The sequence below is a fragment of the Nyctereutes procyonoides genome, unplaced genomic scaffold (assembly GCF_905146905.1).
Source record: "Nyctereutes procyonoides isolate TBG_1078 unplaced genomic scaffold, NYPRO_anot_genome, whole genome shotgun sequence".
NCBI classification, from domain to species: Eukaryota; Metazoa; Chordata; class Mammalia; order Carnivora; family Canidae; genus Nyctereutes; species Nyctereutes procyonoides.
Window position 1 is genome coordinate 31,519,111 of NW_026575132.1, and position 16,080 is coordinate 31,535,190.

Genomic DNA, 16,080 nt, shown 5'->3' on the forward strand with positions numbered 1-16,080 from the left:
AAGTGCATCCCAAAAGTCGAGAGGGGACATTTATATAGACACAGACCGGCTGTCAGATTAAGTCAGTTCGGAAGTGTCTGTCCTACACAGTGAGAGCCTAACAAGGTGCTCTGGCACCAGACGTGCTCCAGACTCCACCCCCCACGTGCACCCTAGATGTAATTCACTCCCCTCCCCCAGAACAAGTGTACTCCTACACAGTTGTGCCTTTGTTCCTGTGCTCCCCCTACCGCCTAGGACGCCCCCTGCTGAGCTCCTCTGAGCCTCTAAGATGCAAAACTATGTTCTCTCCACTTCCAAACCTCTCCCTGTCTGCCCTCAAGGCAGAGGGCGGTGTCCCTTCTGTCACCTTCCCTCATCACCTTGCTGGCATCTCCTCTCTGATACAACACTATATCATGTTCTCTTGTTTCTCCCCGACCTCACCGTGTGATTTGTGCTTCACTGTAGCTCCTCTGGCTCAATGAACAGGAGCAACATGTTCAGATGCCAAGACAGAAGGGATCCAAGGGGAACAGGATGTGAGAAGCATTTTCTGACTGGCTAGAGGCAGCATCCACCCCCAGCTACCCCCTCCTCCATCCACATGGCCCTGCATTAGGCTTGGTCTCGGTTCTCCAGCCTGCACCTTGGACAAGTGCACAGCCACCCAGCCAGTCTCCAGCCCTGCCTACCTCTGGTTCCTCTCAAATCCAGACCTCCTTGTGTTTATATCCCATGCACCTCACTGGCCTATCCCCAGTCCCAGCACTGCCCCAGCCTCAAGGGGCCCAACCCCGACACAATTCCTGCCCCAGAACTCCCACCCCACCCTCCATGGGGCCAGGCTGAGGCTGTCTCCACCTCGTGGCTGGGCTTGTCAACCACCCTATCCTCCTTCCATCATTCCCCCTCTCCTAGGGGCACTTCCCCAATAAATAACATGCATAAGGGCACCTGTGTGGTGCCATAGGTTAAGCATTCGGCTCCTCGTTTTTGTTCTTATCGTGATCTCAGGGTCATGAGATCAATCCCCCATCAGGTTCTGCACTCAATGTGGGGTTTGCTTAAGATTCTCTCTTCCTTGGGATCCCTGGGTGGCGCAGCGGTTTGGTGCCTGCCTTTGGCCCAGGGCGCGATCCTGGAGACCCGGAATCGAATCCCACGTCGGGATCCCGGTGCATGGAGCCTGCTTCTCCCTCTGCCTGTGTCTCTGCCTCTCTCTCTCTCTCTCTCTGTGACTATCATAAATAAATAAAAAAAATTTAAAAAGAAAAGATTCTCTCTTCCTTTCCCTCTGCCCATCTCACTCATACACTCGCTCGCTCTCTCCTTCTCTAAAAGAAATAAATCTTAAATAATAATAATAATATGTATAAGCATCGCCATTTCTGGCTTTGCTTCAAGGGAATCCGACCTAAGCCAAATGCCTACTATGTGCCAGCCTCCTCCTAGGCAGTGGGGAGCACACAGGGCAGCAAGCAACACGGTGTAACAGGTGCAACAAGGGGACTCTCTGCAGATACAAGACATCAGAGGAAGGGAGGAGCCAGGGGCTATAGGCACAGACAGGGAAGGCTCCTTATACAAGGCTTAGTCAAATTTTGATAGATGAGCTACTCGTGGGTTATACACACAATTGCTTTTATATAAAGAGTCTCTTTGAAAGATCCCAAGAGTCTCAGCCACATTAGAAATCTGGGCCCCCCAAAGGTCTTCACCAGCACTGCCCAACAGAACTGCAATGATGTGATTGTTCTGTATCTGCCCTGTCCAAGATGGTCATCACTAGCTACATGTGGCTACCGAGCACTTGAAATGTGGTGGGTGTGACAGGGGAATTGAATATTTTATATTATTTCATTTCTGGTGGCTGCTGGGTTGGGAAGCACAGGTAGACACTGACCTCGGAGACGGTGCTCAGTACTAAGGTGGCCAGCCGTCGAACATGGACATTGGCAGAGGCTGGGTAGACAGCCATTTCTTCCCGATGAACCCGACAAGCTTCCAGAACCGACTGCAAGGGCAGCCGCCTGCTAGGCTGGTTCTCGCACATGGTCAGCAGAATGGAGTGCAGGGGCTCACGGAGCCGCAGAGGCTGGAGAGAAGAAGGGCCGGTGAGTCCAAGAGCTTGCCGGGGGTGCGGTGGGGACTAATGGACAGATGTTCTCATTACCACCTGACAGACACCTGCCCCTTCGGGAGAATTTAGGGACCATCACAAGATATGTCACTGGGGCCACAAAATGCAGAGCAATTATCTCTATGCCAGTTGTGGGAAGTTTGCTGTTTTCTGGTCTGGAATGTTTTTCAGTACACAGAGAGCACAGACATGTGCTTGGAATACCTATGAAAAATAAGTGCTTGGGCAGCCCCTGGTGGCGCAGCGGTTTGGCGCGACCTGCAGCCCGAGGTGTGATCCTGGAGACCTGGGATCGAGTCCTGCGTCGGACTCCCTGCATGGAACCTGCTTCTCCCTCGGCCTGTGTCTCTGCCTCGCTCCCTCTCTCTCTGAATGAATAAATAAATAAATAAATCTTAAAGAAAAAGAAGTGCCTGACAATATGGATTTCCACCCATGATCTGTGCTCAGATCAAACCAGGGATTAGCCTTCAATTCACACCCATCTGGGCAGCCTGTCAAAATCTTTCTCGAGTACTTCTCAAATGTAATTACTTCTCAAATTACTTCCTCAATTACTTTCTGCCAAATTACTTCCCAGATTATTTAGATGGGCCTCACCGGGCCTTCCCCCCTAGAATGTGAGCTCCAGGAATATAACGATTGTGCCCTTTATTGCTCAGAATCTACAGTGGTCACCACAAGGTCACTGATCATTGGCTGAAGTTTAATGTCAGATGTACCCATCAGGCAAAGGAAAAAAATACTTTTTTTTAAAGATTTTATTTATTTATTCATGAGAGACAGAGAGAGGGAGAGAGAGAGAGAGAGAGAGAGAGAGAGAGAGAGAGAGAGAGAGAGGCAGAGACACAGGCAGAGGGAGAAGCAGGCTCCATGCAGGGAGCCCGATGTGGGACTCAATCCCGGGTCTCCAGGATCACGCCCTGGGCCGAAGGCAAGCGCTAAACTGCTGAGCCACCCAGGGATCCCCTGGAAAAAAATATTTTATTAAGCACTTCCCTCATGCATCTAAATGGCCATTGTTTATAAGGAGAAGTCCTCAAATTGATTCCAAATCAGGCTTTTTCTCACACTCACCCATACTGTGGGTCATTTTTGAGATAAAGGTTACACTACCATTTCATACCGTGGAGGACCAGCTGTGAATTCCCATCCCCGTGTGTGAGGGGGATGCTGTGTCCTGGGCTCACACAGCCAATCCGAGTGCCTCTGATGTGCCCAGGATCCCATAGCTACTTGAGCTACATGGTGGCAGACCGTCCCTGCTTTCAAGGACTTCACACCCTGATGAGAAAGATGGTCAACTAAAGGGACAAGGATTTTGGTCTTGGGAAGCACAGACAGAGGAAAAGATCGAACCCAGCTTGGGGAGGGCATGGGGGGGCTGAAGGAAAGAACTGGAACTAAATCTCAGAAAGCACACTGGGGTTGACGAGTTGACCAGGAGAAAAGTGAGGGAGTGAACCACAAATGGAGGCAGCAGTATGTGCTAAGGGTGGCGTGTTTTTTTTTTTCTTACATTCAGATTTTAATAAACTAGAATGACAGCCTTTAAAACAAGCATGCTAGCCTATAATGAAAATAGTATATACTGTAATTTAAACATTTAGAACTATATATTATACTGCAAAAGCAAACAGCACAACACTCATCATACTCATCATTACCTGCACTGTACACTATCTCTAAAAACGAAAATACAAAACAGTAAAATGCACCTATGGTTTATGTGTGTGTGTGTGTGTGTGTGTTTTCTTTCTTTTTTATTTATTTATTTATTTTTGCAGTTATGGGTAATCATAACTCTGGGTTGAATGGAGGGAAAATTATTGGAGGAGTTGAAGTGACTGAGAGACCTGGGTGTTGGAAGGATCATCTGTGTGGATATGGCAATTACCAATAGTTGAGATGACATTGAGAAGAGTGATGGTAAAGCAGGATCTAGAATAATCGAAATATGATCCCTGGGGGTCAAGAGAAGACAACAGTGTTCAGATAATCCGATGACATGAAATCCTATGCAAGACACCTATCTCACCTGCATGCCACCTGTCTCACCTCCAGGCCTGTGAGAGAATGAGGGCTGTGAGAGAAAAATCAGGCCTTGTTTAGGAAGCCTGCCAGGTCTCAGGGAACTCGGGGGGAGAGCCAGGTGTCCTGTAGGGAAAGAAGTAACAAGAATGGCCATACAATAGGTTGAGGACAAGGGAGATTTTGCTAATCATGGATTATGAACTCTAGAGGTCATGAGGGAAGAGTTTCAGAAATTAGGGAGGATAGAAGGCCACAGAATAAGGGAAAAACAAGGCCTCATAGAGGATCAAAGGCCTGGAGACAAGGTGCCTTGGGAGCTAGGGAGATTGTAGAATTGACACAATCAGGGACAAAGACACAGTGAGATGGGGCAGGACAGTGACCAAGGGGAAAATTATGAAGCAGGGCCCCTTGTTCAAAATTTTTAAGAATCTCAAAATGGTGGCATCAGAGCATTAAATGAAGCATGGGTCCTTTTAAGTACAATTATATGGGCCACACACCCATGAAGCTGGCCCTGATGATGGCAGAACTCTAGACAGGAATCAGAACCATGGCTAAGAACCCAATCTGGGGCTCCAGGTATGCCCTGCTAAGAAGTGGCACCTAACCCCGTGGGGAGTAGGAAGCTAAGAAAGATCTCACATAAAGACGGGTAAGAACAAAAAGCACCAGACAACATTGGGATGTTGAATTAGAGAGGGCAAAGGTGAGAGGGAGGAAGGAAGGAAGAAAGGAAGGAAGGTTGGAAAGGGATGAGGGAGGGAGGAAGGGCAGGGTTCTCCAGCTTTTGTTACACTGGTTTCTAAGGAATCCTTAGTGTAAGATGAAAATTTGTACACATACACACAAACACATACATTCTGTAGTCAAAAAGTTTATACAATGTGATAAAGTTGAATTATTTTTTTTTTTGCTTTATGCTTTCTCAGAGCCCTTAATAAACTGCTGTGCCAAATCTTTGAGAGGAAGATATTGTAGCAAGCATTTTCCCAAATTGATTGAGCACAGCACTGTTTTCCAGGGAAGCATTTCACTTCAGGAAGGGTTGCTTTAAAGCCTATTTTATACATCTGTATCTTCGCTATCTATAAAACCCTCTAGTTTGCTACTTCCTCTGAGCAGATAAGTCTTCTTCTGCTTGCCAATCCTAGATTGTGGCTGGCTGCATTGCCATACTGAGCAGCATTCTGAGGTGCTTTCTGAACTCAGCAGGAGCACTTCTGTAGTGGGTTGGCAGTGCCTTCCCAGAACCTAGGAAGACAGAGTGGTGGCACACAGCTCAAGAGACATGATCCCTGTTGGGAAGAAAACCTGAGAATGAAATCCAAAAACATGACCTGGAGAGACTTTGCATATCTCATGTACAGACCTGATTTTGTGGGACACGGAAGCCTGCCGACCAGTAGAGAGTCATTCCCAAAGAATACACATGCATCGGCCCAAGACAAAAAGCACCAGGTTAAATTGCAGTCACCTCTGTTATTTCATAGTCCTGCAAAAAAACACCATCCAAGTTCTACCCGTGGCAGATCCTGTTGGCTGGCTAGCCCAACAACCATCTACAACTGTCATAAACTTTCCCTTCTCCCTTCCACTCTGGCAGATTAAAGCCACAGGGACCATGACACCTCGCTTTGGCAAAAGACACAGAAGTCTGTTAAGGTGTTTTTGAGGAAACTTTTGTTTTTCTGACAATAAGAACACAGGTAGCTAGCTGTTCCCACTCTTTCCTCCTTTTGCCTTGTCTATTGATAGGATCACAGCTGCCATCTTGAGACCATGAGGCAATAGGCACGAGAGCAAAAAGCCAGCATCTAAGAAGGGTGGACTGGAAATACATAGCCCAGATCTTGATGACGTTTACTAAGTGGCTAACCAACCCCGAGACCTCTTGTGAAGCAAATAATGACTGAATCTGTGGTTCTAGCCTCTGTATTTTAGGCTTTCTGGTCCATGTAGCCAAAGCCATCTGTATGTGACACACTGGGGCGGCCTGATTTAAAAGTATTGCATGCTGTCAGAAAGCAACATGGTGAAATGGAAGAGCATTATCTGATGTCTCCAAGCCTCACTTTCTTCACCTTTAAAGTGAGTTTTCTGCCTGAATACTCATGAGCATTGAGTAAAAAGCATCTGGCAATGGTAATGATAATTATTGTTATGATTATCCATTGCGGAGCATTCTCACAGCAAGCCGGGCTCTAAGTCTTTTACTTATATAGACTCATTTAGCCCTCAACCTAGTCCTGGGAGGTCAGTGTTTTAATTGTCTCCATCCCTTAGAGGAAGCAAAGCAAAGGCAACTTAGGGGACTTTCCTGAAGAAGATCTAAAGCCTAAACTTGAACTAGAGCCCCTGCCCTGGGCCTTGGCTATGTTGCCTCTGGGTCATTCTAAGTTCTCAATAAATGTCAATTTATTAGCTTCTGCTGCAATTGACAAGCTACAGTTAAAGTTAGGATCTATCTTTGCAGGAAATGATTTTTGGAACTTTAGAAGGGAGGCAGTGAGTTAACAAAACATGGTGTGTAAAACAGCATGGTTACTTTAGCAAACCCCTCAGTTAAATACAAGTGAGTTTGGTTTTGTTTTGTTTTTTTTGTTTTGTTTTGTTTTGTTTTATTTGCATCTCTAGGTCAAGGGCATATGTCCGGGATCACATGTGCCAATTTTCTCTCTGAAACTGTACCCCTAACCTAGTCAACCAGACATCTGATGAATGTGACTAGACACCTGCAGAAAAGTCCACAAATTGCCTCCTCATCTCTGGAGAAATGCTCCTGAGAGTAGATGCTAGAGCGGTGTCCTGAGCACTGACAGAGGCACCATCCATACTCTGTAACTTACTTGGATTCCAAGGGTTCTGTCTCAATATTCTAGGGTGAAGCCTAAGGCCAAAATGACAATAGCCTTCATCCCAAATCCCAAATCCCAAAGCCGGCCCATTAGTAGATGCTACCTGGAGAAAGATGGTGACAATTTTTTTTTAATTTTTATTTATTTATGATAGTCACAGAGAGAGAGAGAGAGGCAGAGACACAGGCAGAGGGAGAAGCAGGTTCCATGCACTGGGAGCCCGACGTGGGATTCGATCCTGGGTCTCCAGGATCGCGCCCTGGGCCAAAGGCAGGCGCCAAACCGCTGCGCCACCCAGGGATCCCGGATGGTGACAATTTTGAAGGCAACTCCTGGCTCAGTGGGAAAGAACACCGTGATCAATTGATGATGCCTGCCATGAGCACAGAATGGGATGATAGAGGCATGAGTGACCTGGAGTTAGAGACCTGCCCACACCTTCCACCTGCTGTGGCACTAACACTCCGAGTAGTGGGGTGAGTGTGTCTGAGTGCTGGGGAAAGGTGGATGTTGGCCTAAGGAGAGGAGTCAGGGTATCATCCGAAGCTCAGAATGGAGCCCAGAGTTGGGGGAGGATTGTGAGCACAGCCTTTGCTGAGACCACTTTCCTGATTGCTCACCTCACCTGCCACAGCACTCAAGACAAGTTGGATGCAGAGGAGCCTCTGGCAGATGGTAGAGAAGAGTGATCAATAGAACTGAGTGGTAGGGATGCTGTAAGAGAGACAATGGCCAGGTGACCCTGTCTCTTGGCCTACTAAATACCAGTTTGCCATTGGCTGGGGTTCACTGCCCCAGGAAGCTAAGACCTCTGGACTTTTGGGGTACATCAGCATGAAGCCCTCTAGTAGTTGTTCAGAAAGACAGATCCCATGGCTCCAGCTGTGGCATCTCAGTTGGTGAAGGAGGCACCAAAAAGAGACCCAAACAGAGGGACTGAGAGGCACCCACATCTGCATCTAACATGGGAATCCAGGGATTCATTCCTGGGATTCTGTTAGTGTGGGCAAGGGTGTAGGAGCCTCAGTGCTGGGTGACTCCCTGTGGGGTGACAGAGTCAGGGTCACTGCAACCCACTGTTGGGGTCTGACTTGGAGACATGTGGGTGCAGACAAACCAACCCCAGAGGCTACCGATGCTTCCTGAGAAAGGCAGGACTTCTAGGCTGCACTCTTCTCAAGAAAGGACAGGGAGGAAGAAGCAGAACTCGCTGATGAAGTGCCCGCTATGCCCTGAGTGTGGTATGCCTGCTTTACACTGATCTCTCCTTAGAATTTTTTCTTTTTAAAATGAAAAATAATACTTACTAGACTTTTTGCTATTCAGAAGTGAAACATGTCCATGGAAAACCTAAAATCACCACTGATGTTGCCATCCAGAATAACCACTGCAGACACCTTGGTATATATATTTTTAGAACACACACTCTCTCATCTCTGACTGTCTCCGTATGTGTATGTTTGTGTGTGTGTTTATTCAACTAGGGTCACATTGTAAATGTATATATTTAAGTTCTTTACAAGCCATTCCATAAGCCCTTACAGTTTCACTTTAATGCTGTCTTATTTACTGGACATATAGTTTGTTTCCAATTTGGCACTAATGTCAACAATACAACAATAAACATAGTGCAGCTAACTCAATCTTTCCTCATGCCTTAGGAAACATTCCTAGTTGAGGACTTTTGAGGGTTTTGCTACACCCTGCCATGGGTACCAATGTCCCAGACTGTTTATCCACAACTTTTCCTTTTTTTTTTTACCCACAACTTTTCCAAAGATTCTTTTTAGAGATTTATAATAAGCTGATGGATTCAGTCAAATCAACCTCATTTTACTGATGTAGAAATTGGAGCTCAGAGAAGTTAACCTATCTTCATCTAAGAGCTAAAAAAAAAAAAACTGGGAATAAAACTTTTATTTATTATTTTTTTTAATTTATCCTGTTTATTGGGAACAGCTGTTCATTAACATTTATTTAACTGCTAATTTTATTTTATTTTTTTAATAAATTAATTTTTATTGGTGTTAACTTTTATTGGTCTGTAACTTATAATAGGCGGATGGACCATCCAGTGATCTTGTCAAAGATTCTGGGGGCACCTGGGTGGTTCAGTGGTTGAACGTCTGCTTTCAGCTCAGGTCATGATCCCAGGGTCCTGGGATGGAGCCCCACATCAGGCTCCGCACAAGGAGCCTACTTCTCCCTCTGCCTATGTATCTACCTCTCTCTCTGTATGTCTCATAAGTAAATAAATAAGAAATCTTTTTAAAAAAAACAAGCAAACAAACAAAATAGAGATTCTAAGAGAGCCCAGGGAGGACCTGAGTCTGCATTTCTAACAAGTTCCCAGGTGATGCCCTTATGGCGCAGCTCTATGGGTGATGCCATTTCTACTCTCAAAAGCCCTCGTTTTGTGGGTTTGTCCCCACCCTATCCTCTGCCCTCACTTTATAGTCAATGTTAATCATATGAATAGCTAGTGCTTATTGAGAAGCTACTGTGTGTCAGATGCAATAAGTCGTGTTATAGATGGGTAAAGAGGAAAAAACTAAGTTTCCTAAGGTAGATAGGAGTCAGTCCAACTCAGATTCAAGACCTGCCCTCTCAGCCACTATGCCTTGATATTTCCATTTTCCTTTCCGTATTGGCCCTGAGGTCAGTGTTTTTAGCTGTTTTCCTCCCTTACCTCTCACATGAGACTGTCTGGTTAACTCTCCTTCACCAGACTTGGTTTTCATTTTATTCTTGGTCACTGGCAGCTCTACTTCTAATTCCCCCCCTTTTTTTTCTTGCCTTACTTCTGCTGCTCTATCTCCTTTTCCCCATAATTCCATTGAGTCATAATTTAAACATATGTAGCTTTAATTAGTCTTGTTAGTTTACAACCCACCCTCCCTTGCTTTATTTTAGAAACTTAAATTGCACTTATGAGCCAGACTTTTAGGATCTTAAGTCAGTTGCCTTCTCAGTTTCTTCATCTGCTTATGGGGATCATTTTGCCTTGCCTTTGAAGGAATCCTTTGAAGGATTTTTTTAAAGATTTATTTATTTATTCATGAGAGACACAGATAGAGAGAGAGAGGCAAAGACATAGAGGGAGAAGCAGGCTCCCTGCAGGCAGCCGGATGCAGAACTCGACCCCACCACCCCATCCTGGGTTCACGCCCTGAGCTGAAGGCAGACAACCACTGAGCCACCCAGGTGTCCCTCCTCTGAAGGATTTTTGTGGGGTTCAGAAGAATTACTGCAAACTCTATGAGCTGCAAAGTGCCATTCTCCTTAGAAGGCATTACCTTAAAGTATAATTGGTGAGGACTCAATCAATCCATCCTGAGTACAGATTACACTAAAACCAGCCCTGAGACCTTAAAAAAGGATGACACAAGGCTTCCCAAAGGAAAGGCAGGACCATGGAACATGAATTGCATTAATAACATTGAATTATATTTTTGACATTTTACTTAAATTATTCAGATTATATCAAGAAGCCAGTCATGTCCAGAACCACAGGCCTTCACATTTTTCAAACTAATTGCTCCTTTCAGAATGAAAGACCAGGCTTTGGACTGTGGTAAGACTTCAATGATTAAAAAAAAAAGTTCTCATTATCTTCTATTTATGTCCAATAATACCAATTTTTCCATTTCTTTTTTTAAATAATAAATTTGTTTTTCTTGGTGTTCAATTTGCCAACATACAGAATAACACCCAGTGCTCACCACGTCAAGTGCCCCCCTGAGTGCCCATCACCCATTTACCCCCACCTCCGCCCTCCTCCCCCTCCACCACCCCTAGTTCCTTTCCCAGAGTTAGGAGTCTTTATGTTCTGTCTCCCTTTCTGGTATTTCCCACTCATTTCTTCTCCCTTCCCTTATATTCCCTTTCACTATTATTTATATTCCCCAAATGAATGAGAACATTTAATGTTTGTCCTTCTCCGATTGACTTACTTCACTCAGCATAATACCCTCCAGTTCCATCCACATTGAAGCAAATGGTGAGTATTTGTCATTTCTAATGGCTGAGTAATACTCCATTGTATACATAAACCACATCTTCCTTATCCATTCATCTTTCCACGGACACCGAGGCTCCTTCCACAGTTTGGCTATTGTGGACATGGCTGCTAGAAACATCGGGGTGCAGGTGTCCCGGCGTTTCATTGCATCTGTATCTTTGGGGTAAATCCCCAACAGTGCAATTGCTGGGTCGTAGGGCAGGTCTATTTTTAACTCTTTGAGGAACCTCCACACAGTTTTCCAGAGTGGCTGCACCAGTTCACATTCCCACCATCAGGGTAAGAGGGTTCCCTTTTCTCCGCATCCTCTCCAACATTTGTGGTTTCCTGCCTTGTTAATTTTCCCCATTCTCACTGGTGTGAGGTGGTATCTCATTGTGGTTTTGATTTGTATTTCCCTGATGGCAAGTGATGCAGAGCATTTTCTCATCTGCATGTTGGCCATGTCTATGTCTTCCTCTGTGAGATTTCTCTTCATGTTTTTTGCCCATTTCATGATTGGGTTGTTTGTTTCTTTGGTGTTAGTTTAATAAGTTCTTTATAGATCTTGGAAACTAGCCCTTTATCTGATATGTCATTTGCAAATATCTTCTCCCATTCTGTAGGTTGTCTTTTAGTTTTGTTGACTGTATCCTTTGCTATGCAAAACCTTCTTATCTTGATGAAGTCCCAATAGTTCATTTTTGCTTTTGTTTCTTTTGCTTTCGTGGATGTATATTTCAAGAAGTTACTGTGGCTGAGTTCAAAAAGAGTGTTGCCTGTGTTCTCCTCTAGGATTTTGATGGACTCTTGTCTCACATTTAGATCTTTCATCCATTTTGAGTTTATCTTTGTGTATGGTGACAGAGAGTGGTCTAGTTTCACTATTCTGCATGTGGATGTCCAATTTTCCCAGCACCATCTATTGAAGAGACTGTCTTTCTTCCAGTGGATAGTCTTTCCTCCTTTATCGAATATTAGTTGACCATAAGGTTGAGGGTCCACTTCTGGGTTCTCTATTCTGTTCCATTGATCTATGTGTCTGTTTTTGTGCCAGTACCACACTGTCTTGATGACCACAGCTTTGTAGTACAACCTGAAATCTGGCATTCTGATGCCCCCAGATATGGTTTTCTTTTTTAAAATTCCCCTGGCTATTCGGGGTCTTTTCTGATTCCACACAAATCTTAAAATAATTTGTTCTAACTCTCTGAAGAAAGTCCATGGTATTTTGATAGGGATTGCATTAAACGTGTAAATTGCCCTGGGTAACATTGACATTTTCACAATATTAATTCTGCCAATCCATGAGCATGGAATATTTTTCCATCTCTTTGTGTCTTCCTCAATTTCTTTCAGAAGTGTTCTGTAGTTTTTAGGGTATAGATCCTTTACCTCTTTGGTTAGGTTTATTCCTAGGTATCTTATGCTTTTGGGTGCAATTGTAAATGGGATTGATCCTTAATTTCTCTTTCTTCAGTCTCATTGTTAGTGTATAGGAATGCCATTGATTTCTGGGCATTGATTTTGTATTCTGCCACGCTACCAAATTGCTGTATGAGTTCTAGCAATCTTGGGGTGGAGGCTTTAGGGTTTTCTATGTAGAGTATCATGTCATCGGCGAAGAGGGAGAGTTTGACTTCTTCTTTGCCAATTTGAATGCCTCTAATGTCTTTTTGTTGTCTGATTGCTGAGGCTAGGACTTCCAATACTATGTTGAATAGCAGTGGTGAGAGTGGACATCCCTGTCTGGTTCCTGATCTTAGGGGAAAGGCTCCCAGTGCTTCCCCATTGAGAATGATATTTGCTGTGGGCTTTTCGTAGATGGCTTTTACGATGTCGAGGAAAGTTCCCTCTATCCCTACACTCTGAAGAGTTTTGATCAGGAATGGATGCTGTATTTTGTCAAATGCTTTCTCTGCATCTAATGAGAGGATCATAGTTCTTGGTTTTTCTCTTGCTGATATGATGAATCACATTGATTGCTTTACGAGTGTTGAACCAGCCTTGTGTCCCGGGGATAAATCCTACTTGGTGATGGTGAATAATGTTCTTAATGTGTTGTTGGATCCTATTGGCTAGTATCTTGTTGAGAATTTTTGCATCCATGTTCATCAGGGATATTGGTCTGTAATTCTCCTTTTTGGTGGGGTCTTTGTCTGGTTTTGGAATTAAGGTGATGCTGGCCTCATAGAATGAATTTGGAAGTACTCCATCTCTTTCTATCTTTCCAAACAGCTTTAGTAGAACAGGTATGATTTCTTCTTTAAACGTTTGATAGAATTCCCCTGGGAAGCCATCTGGCCCTGGACTCTTGTGTCTTGGGAGGTTTTTGATGACTGCTTCAATTTCCTCCCTGGTTATTGGCCTGTTCAGGTTTTCTATTTCTTCCTGCTCCAGTTTTGGTAGTTTGTGGCTTTCCAGGAACGCGTCCATTTCTTCTAGATTGCCTAATTTATTGGCGTAGAGCTGTTCATAATATGTTTTTAAAATCGTTTGTATTTCCTTGGTGTTGGTAGTGATCTCTCCTTTCTCATTCATGATTTTATTAATTTGAGTCTTCTCTCTCTTCTTTTTGATAAGGCTGGCTAATGGTTTATCTATCTTATTAATTCTTTCAAAGAACCAACTCCTGGTTCTATTGATCTGTTCCACAGTTCTGTTGGTCTCAATTTCATTGAGTTCTGCTCGAATTTTAATCAACTCTTTTCTTCTGCCGGGCGTCGGGTCTATTTGCTGTTTTTTCTCTAGCTCCTTTATGTGTAAGGTTAGCTTTTGTATTTGAGTTCTTTCCAGTTTTTGAATGGATGCTTGTATTGCGATGTATTTCCCCCTCAGGACTGCTTTTGCTGCATCCCAAAGATTTTGAACAGTTGTATCTTCATTCTCATTAGTTTCCATGAATCTTTTTAATTCTTCCTTAATTTCCTGGTTGACCCTTTTATCTTTTAGCAGGATGGTCCTTAACCTCCACGTGTTTGAGGTCCTTCCAAACTTCTTCTTGTGATTTAGTTCTAATTTCAAGGCGTTATGGTCTGAGAATATGCAGGGGACGATCCCAATCTTTTGGTATCGGTTCAGACCCGATTTGTGACTCAGTATGTGGTCTATTCTGGAGAAAGTTCCATGTGCACTTGAGAAGAATGTGTATTCAGTTGAGTTTGGATGTAAAGTTCTGTAGATATCTGTGAAATCCATCTGGTCCAGTGTATCATTTAAAGCTCTCGTTTCTTTGGAGATGTTGTGCTTAGAAGACCTATCGAGTGTAGAAAGTGCTAGATTGAAGTCACCAAGTATAAGTGTATTATTATCTAAGTATTTCTTCACTTTGGTTAATAATTCGTTTAAGTATTTGGCAGCTCCCACATTCGGGGCATATATATTGAGGATTGTTAAGTCCTCTTGCTGGATAGATCCTTTAAGTATGATATAGTGTCCCTCTTCGTCTCTCACTACTGTCTTCGGGGTAAATTTTAGTTTATCTGATATAAGGATGGCTACCCCTGCTTTCTTTGGAGGACCATTTGAATGGTAGATGGTTCTCCAACCTTTTATTTTCAGGTTGTAGGTGTCCTTCTGTCTAAAATGAGTCTCTTGTAGACAGCAAATAGATGGGTCCTGCTTTTTTATCCAGTCTGAAACCCTGCGCCTTTTGATGGGGTCATTAAGCCCGTTCACGTTCAGAGTTACTATTGACAGATATGAGTTTAGTGTCATCATGATATCTATTTAGTCCTTGTTTTTGTGGATTGTTCCGCTGAACTTCTTCTTAAAGGGAAATTTTAAGAGTCCCCCTTAAAATTTCTTGTAGAGCTGGCTTGGAGGTCACATATTCTTTCAGTTCCTGCCTGTCTTGGAAGCTCTTTATCTCTCCTTCCATTCTGAATGAGAGCCTTGCTGGATAAAGTATTCTTGGTTGCATGTTCTTCTCATTTAGGACCCTGAATATATCCTGCCAGCCCTTTCTGGCCTGCCAGGTCTCTGTGGAGACGTCTGCTGTTACCCTAATACTCCTCCCCATGAAAGTCAGGGACTTCTTGTCTCTTGCTGCTTTAAGGATCTTCTCTTTATCTTTGGAATTTGCAAGCTTCACTATTAGATGTCGAGGTGTTGAACGGTTTTTATTGATTTTAGGGGGGGATCTCTCTATTTCCTGGATCTGAATGCCTGTTTCCCTTCCCAGATTGGGAAAGTTTTCAGCTAGCATTTGTTCAAATACATATTCTGGCCCTCTGTCCCTTTCGGCGCCCTCGGGTACCCCAATTAAACACAGGTTTTTCTTCCTTAGGCTGTCATTTATTTCCCTTAATCTATCTTCATGGTCTTTTAATTGTCTGTCTCTTTTTTCCTCAGTTTCCCTCTTTGCCATTAACTTGTCTTCTATGTCACTCACTCGTTCTTCACCTCGTTAACCCTCGTCGTTAGGACTTCTAGTTTGGATTGCATCTCATTCAATTGATTTTTAATTTCTGCCTGATTGGATCTAAATTCTGCAGTCATGAAGTCTCTTGAGTCCTTAATGCTTTTTTCTAGAGCCACCAGTAGCTGTATAATAGTGCTTCTGAATTGGCTTTCTGACATTGAATTGTAATCCAGATTTTGTAACTCTGTGGGAGAGAGGGCTGTTTCTGATTCTTTCTTTTGAGGTGAGGTTTTCCTTCTAGTCATTTTGTTCAGTGCAGAGTGGCCAAAAACATGTTGTATTGGGAAAAGGAGAGAAAGAGAGAGAAGGAAAGAAAAGAGAAAGAGAAAAAAGAAAAAGAAAAAAAGGGAAAAAAAGAAGAAAAAGAGAAAGAAAAAGAAAGAAAGGTGAAAAAAAGGGGGGGTGGGGGAAGCAATCAGAAATCAAAAAGTAAAAGAAAAAAGAAAAAAAAAACAAAAACCACGGGGGAGTATCTTCTGATTCTGTAGACTTTAAGTCCCTTGCCTTCCCCTGGAACTGGTCCGTCCAGCTGGTCTTCTGGGGGAGGGGCCTGTTGTGCTGATTTTCAGGTGTTAGCACTTGGGGGAGCTGCTCTGCCCCTGCCTGGTGCAGGGCTCAGCGGGGGTTGTTTACCCCGTGAGGC

General features: G+C 43.9%; 1 protein-coding gene across 1 annotated transcript in view; it reads right to left on the reverse strand.

Annotated features, from left to right (window-relative positions):
* Window positions 1-16,080, reverse strand: part of FRMPD2 (FERM and PDZ domain containing 2) — a 113,279-nt gene that overhangs the window by 74,546 nt on the left and 22,653 nt on the right. Inside the window, 1 exon segment of the mRNA XM_055344977.1 lies at window positions 1,886-2,077. Within this exon segment, the coding sequence (XP_055200952.1) occupies window positions 1,886-2,077 (192 nt within the window).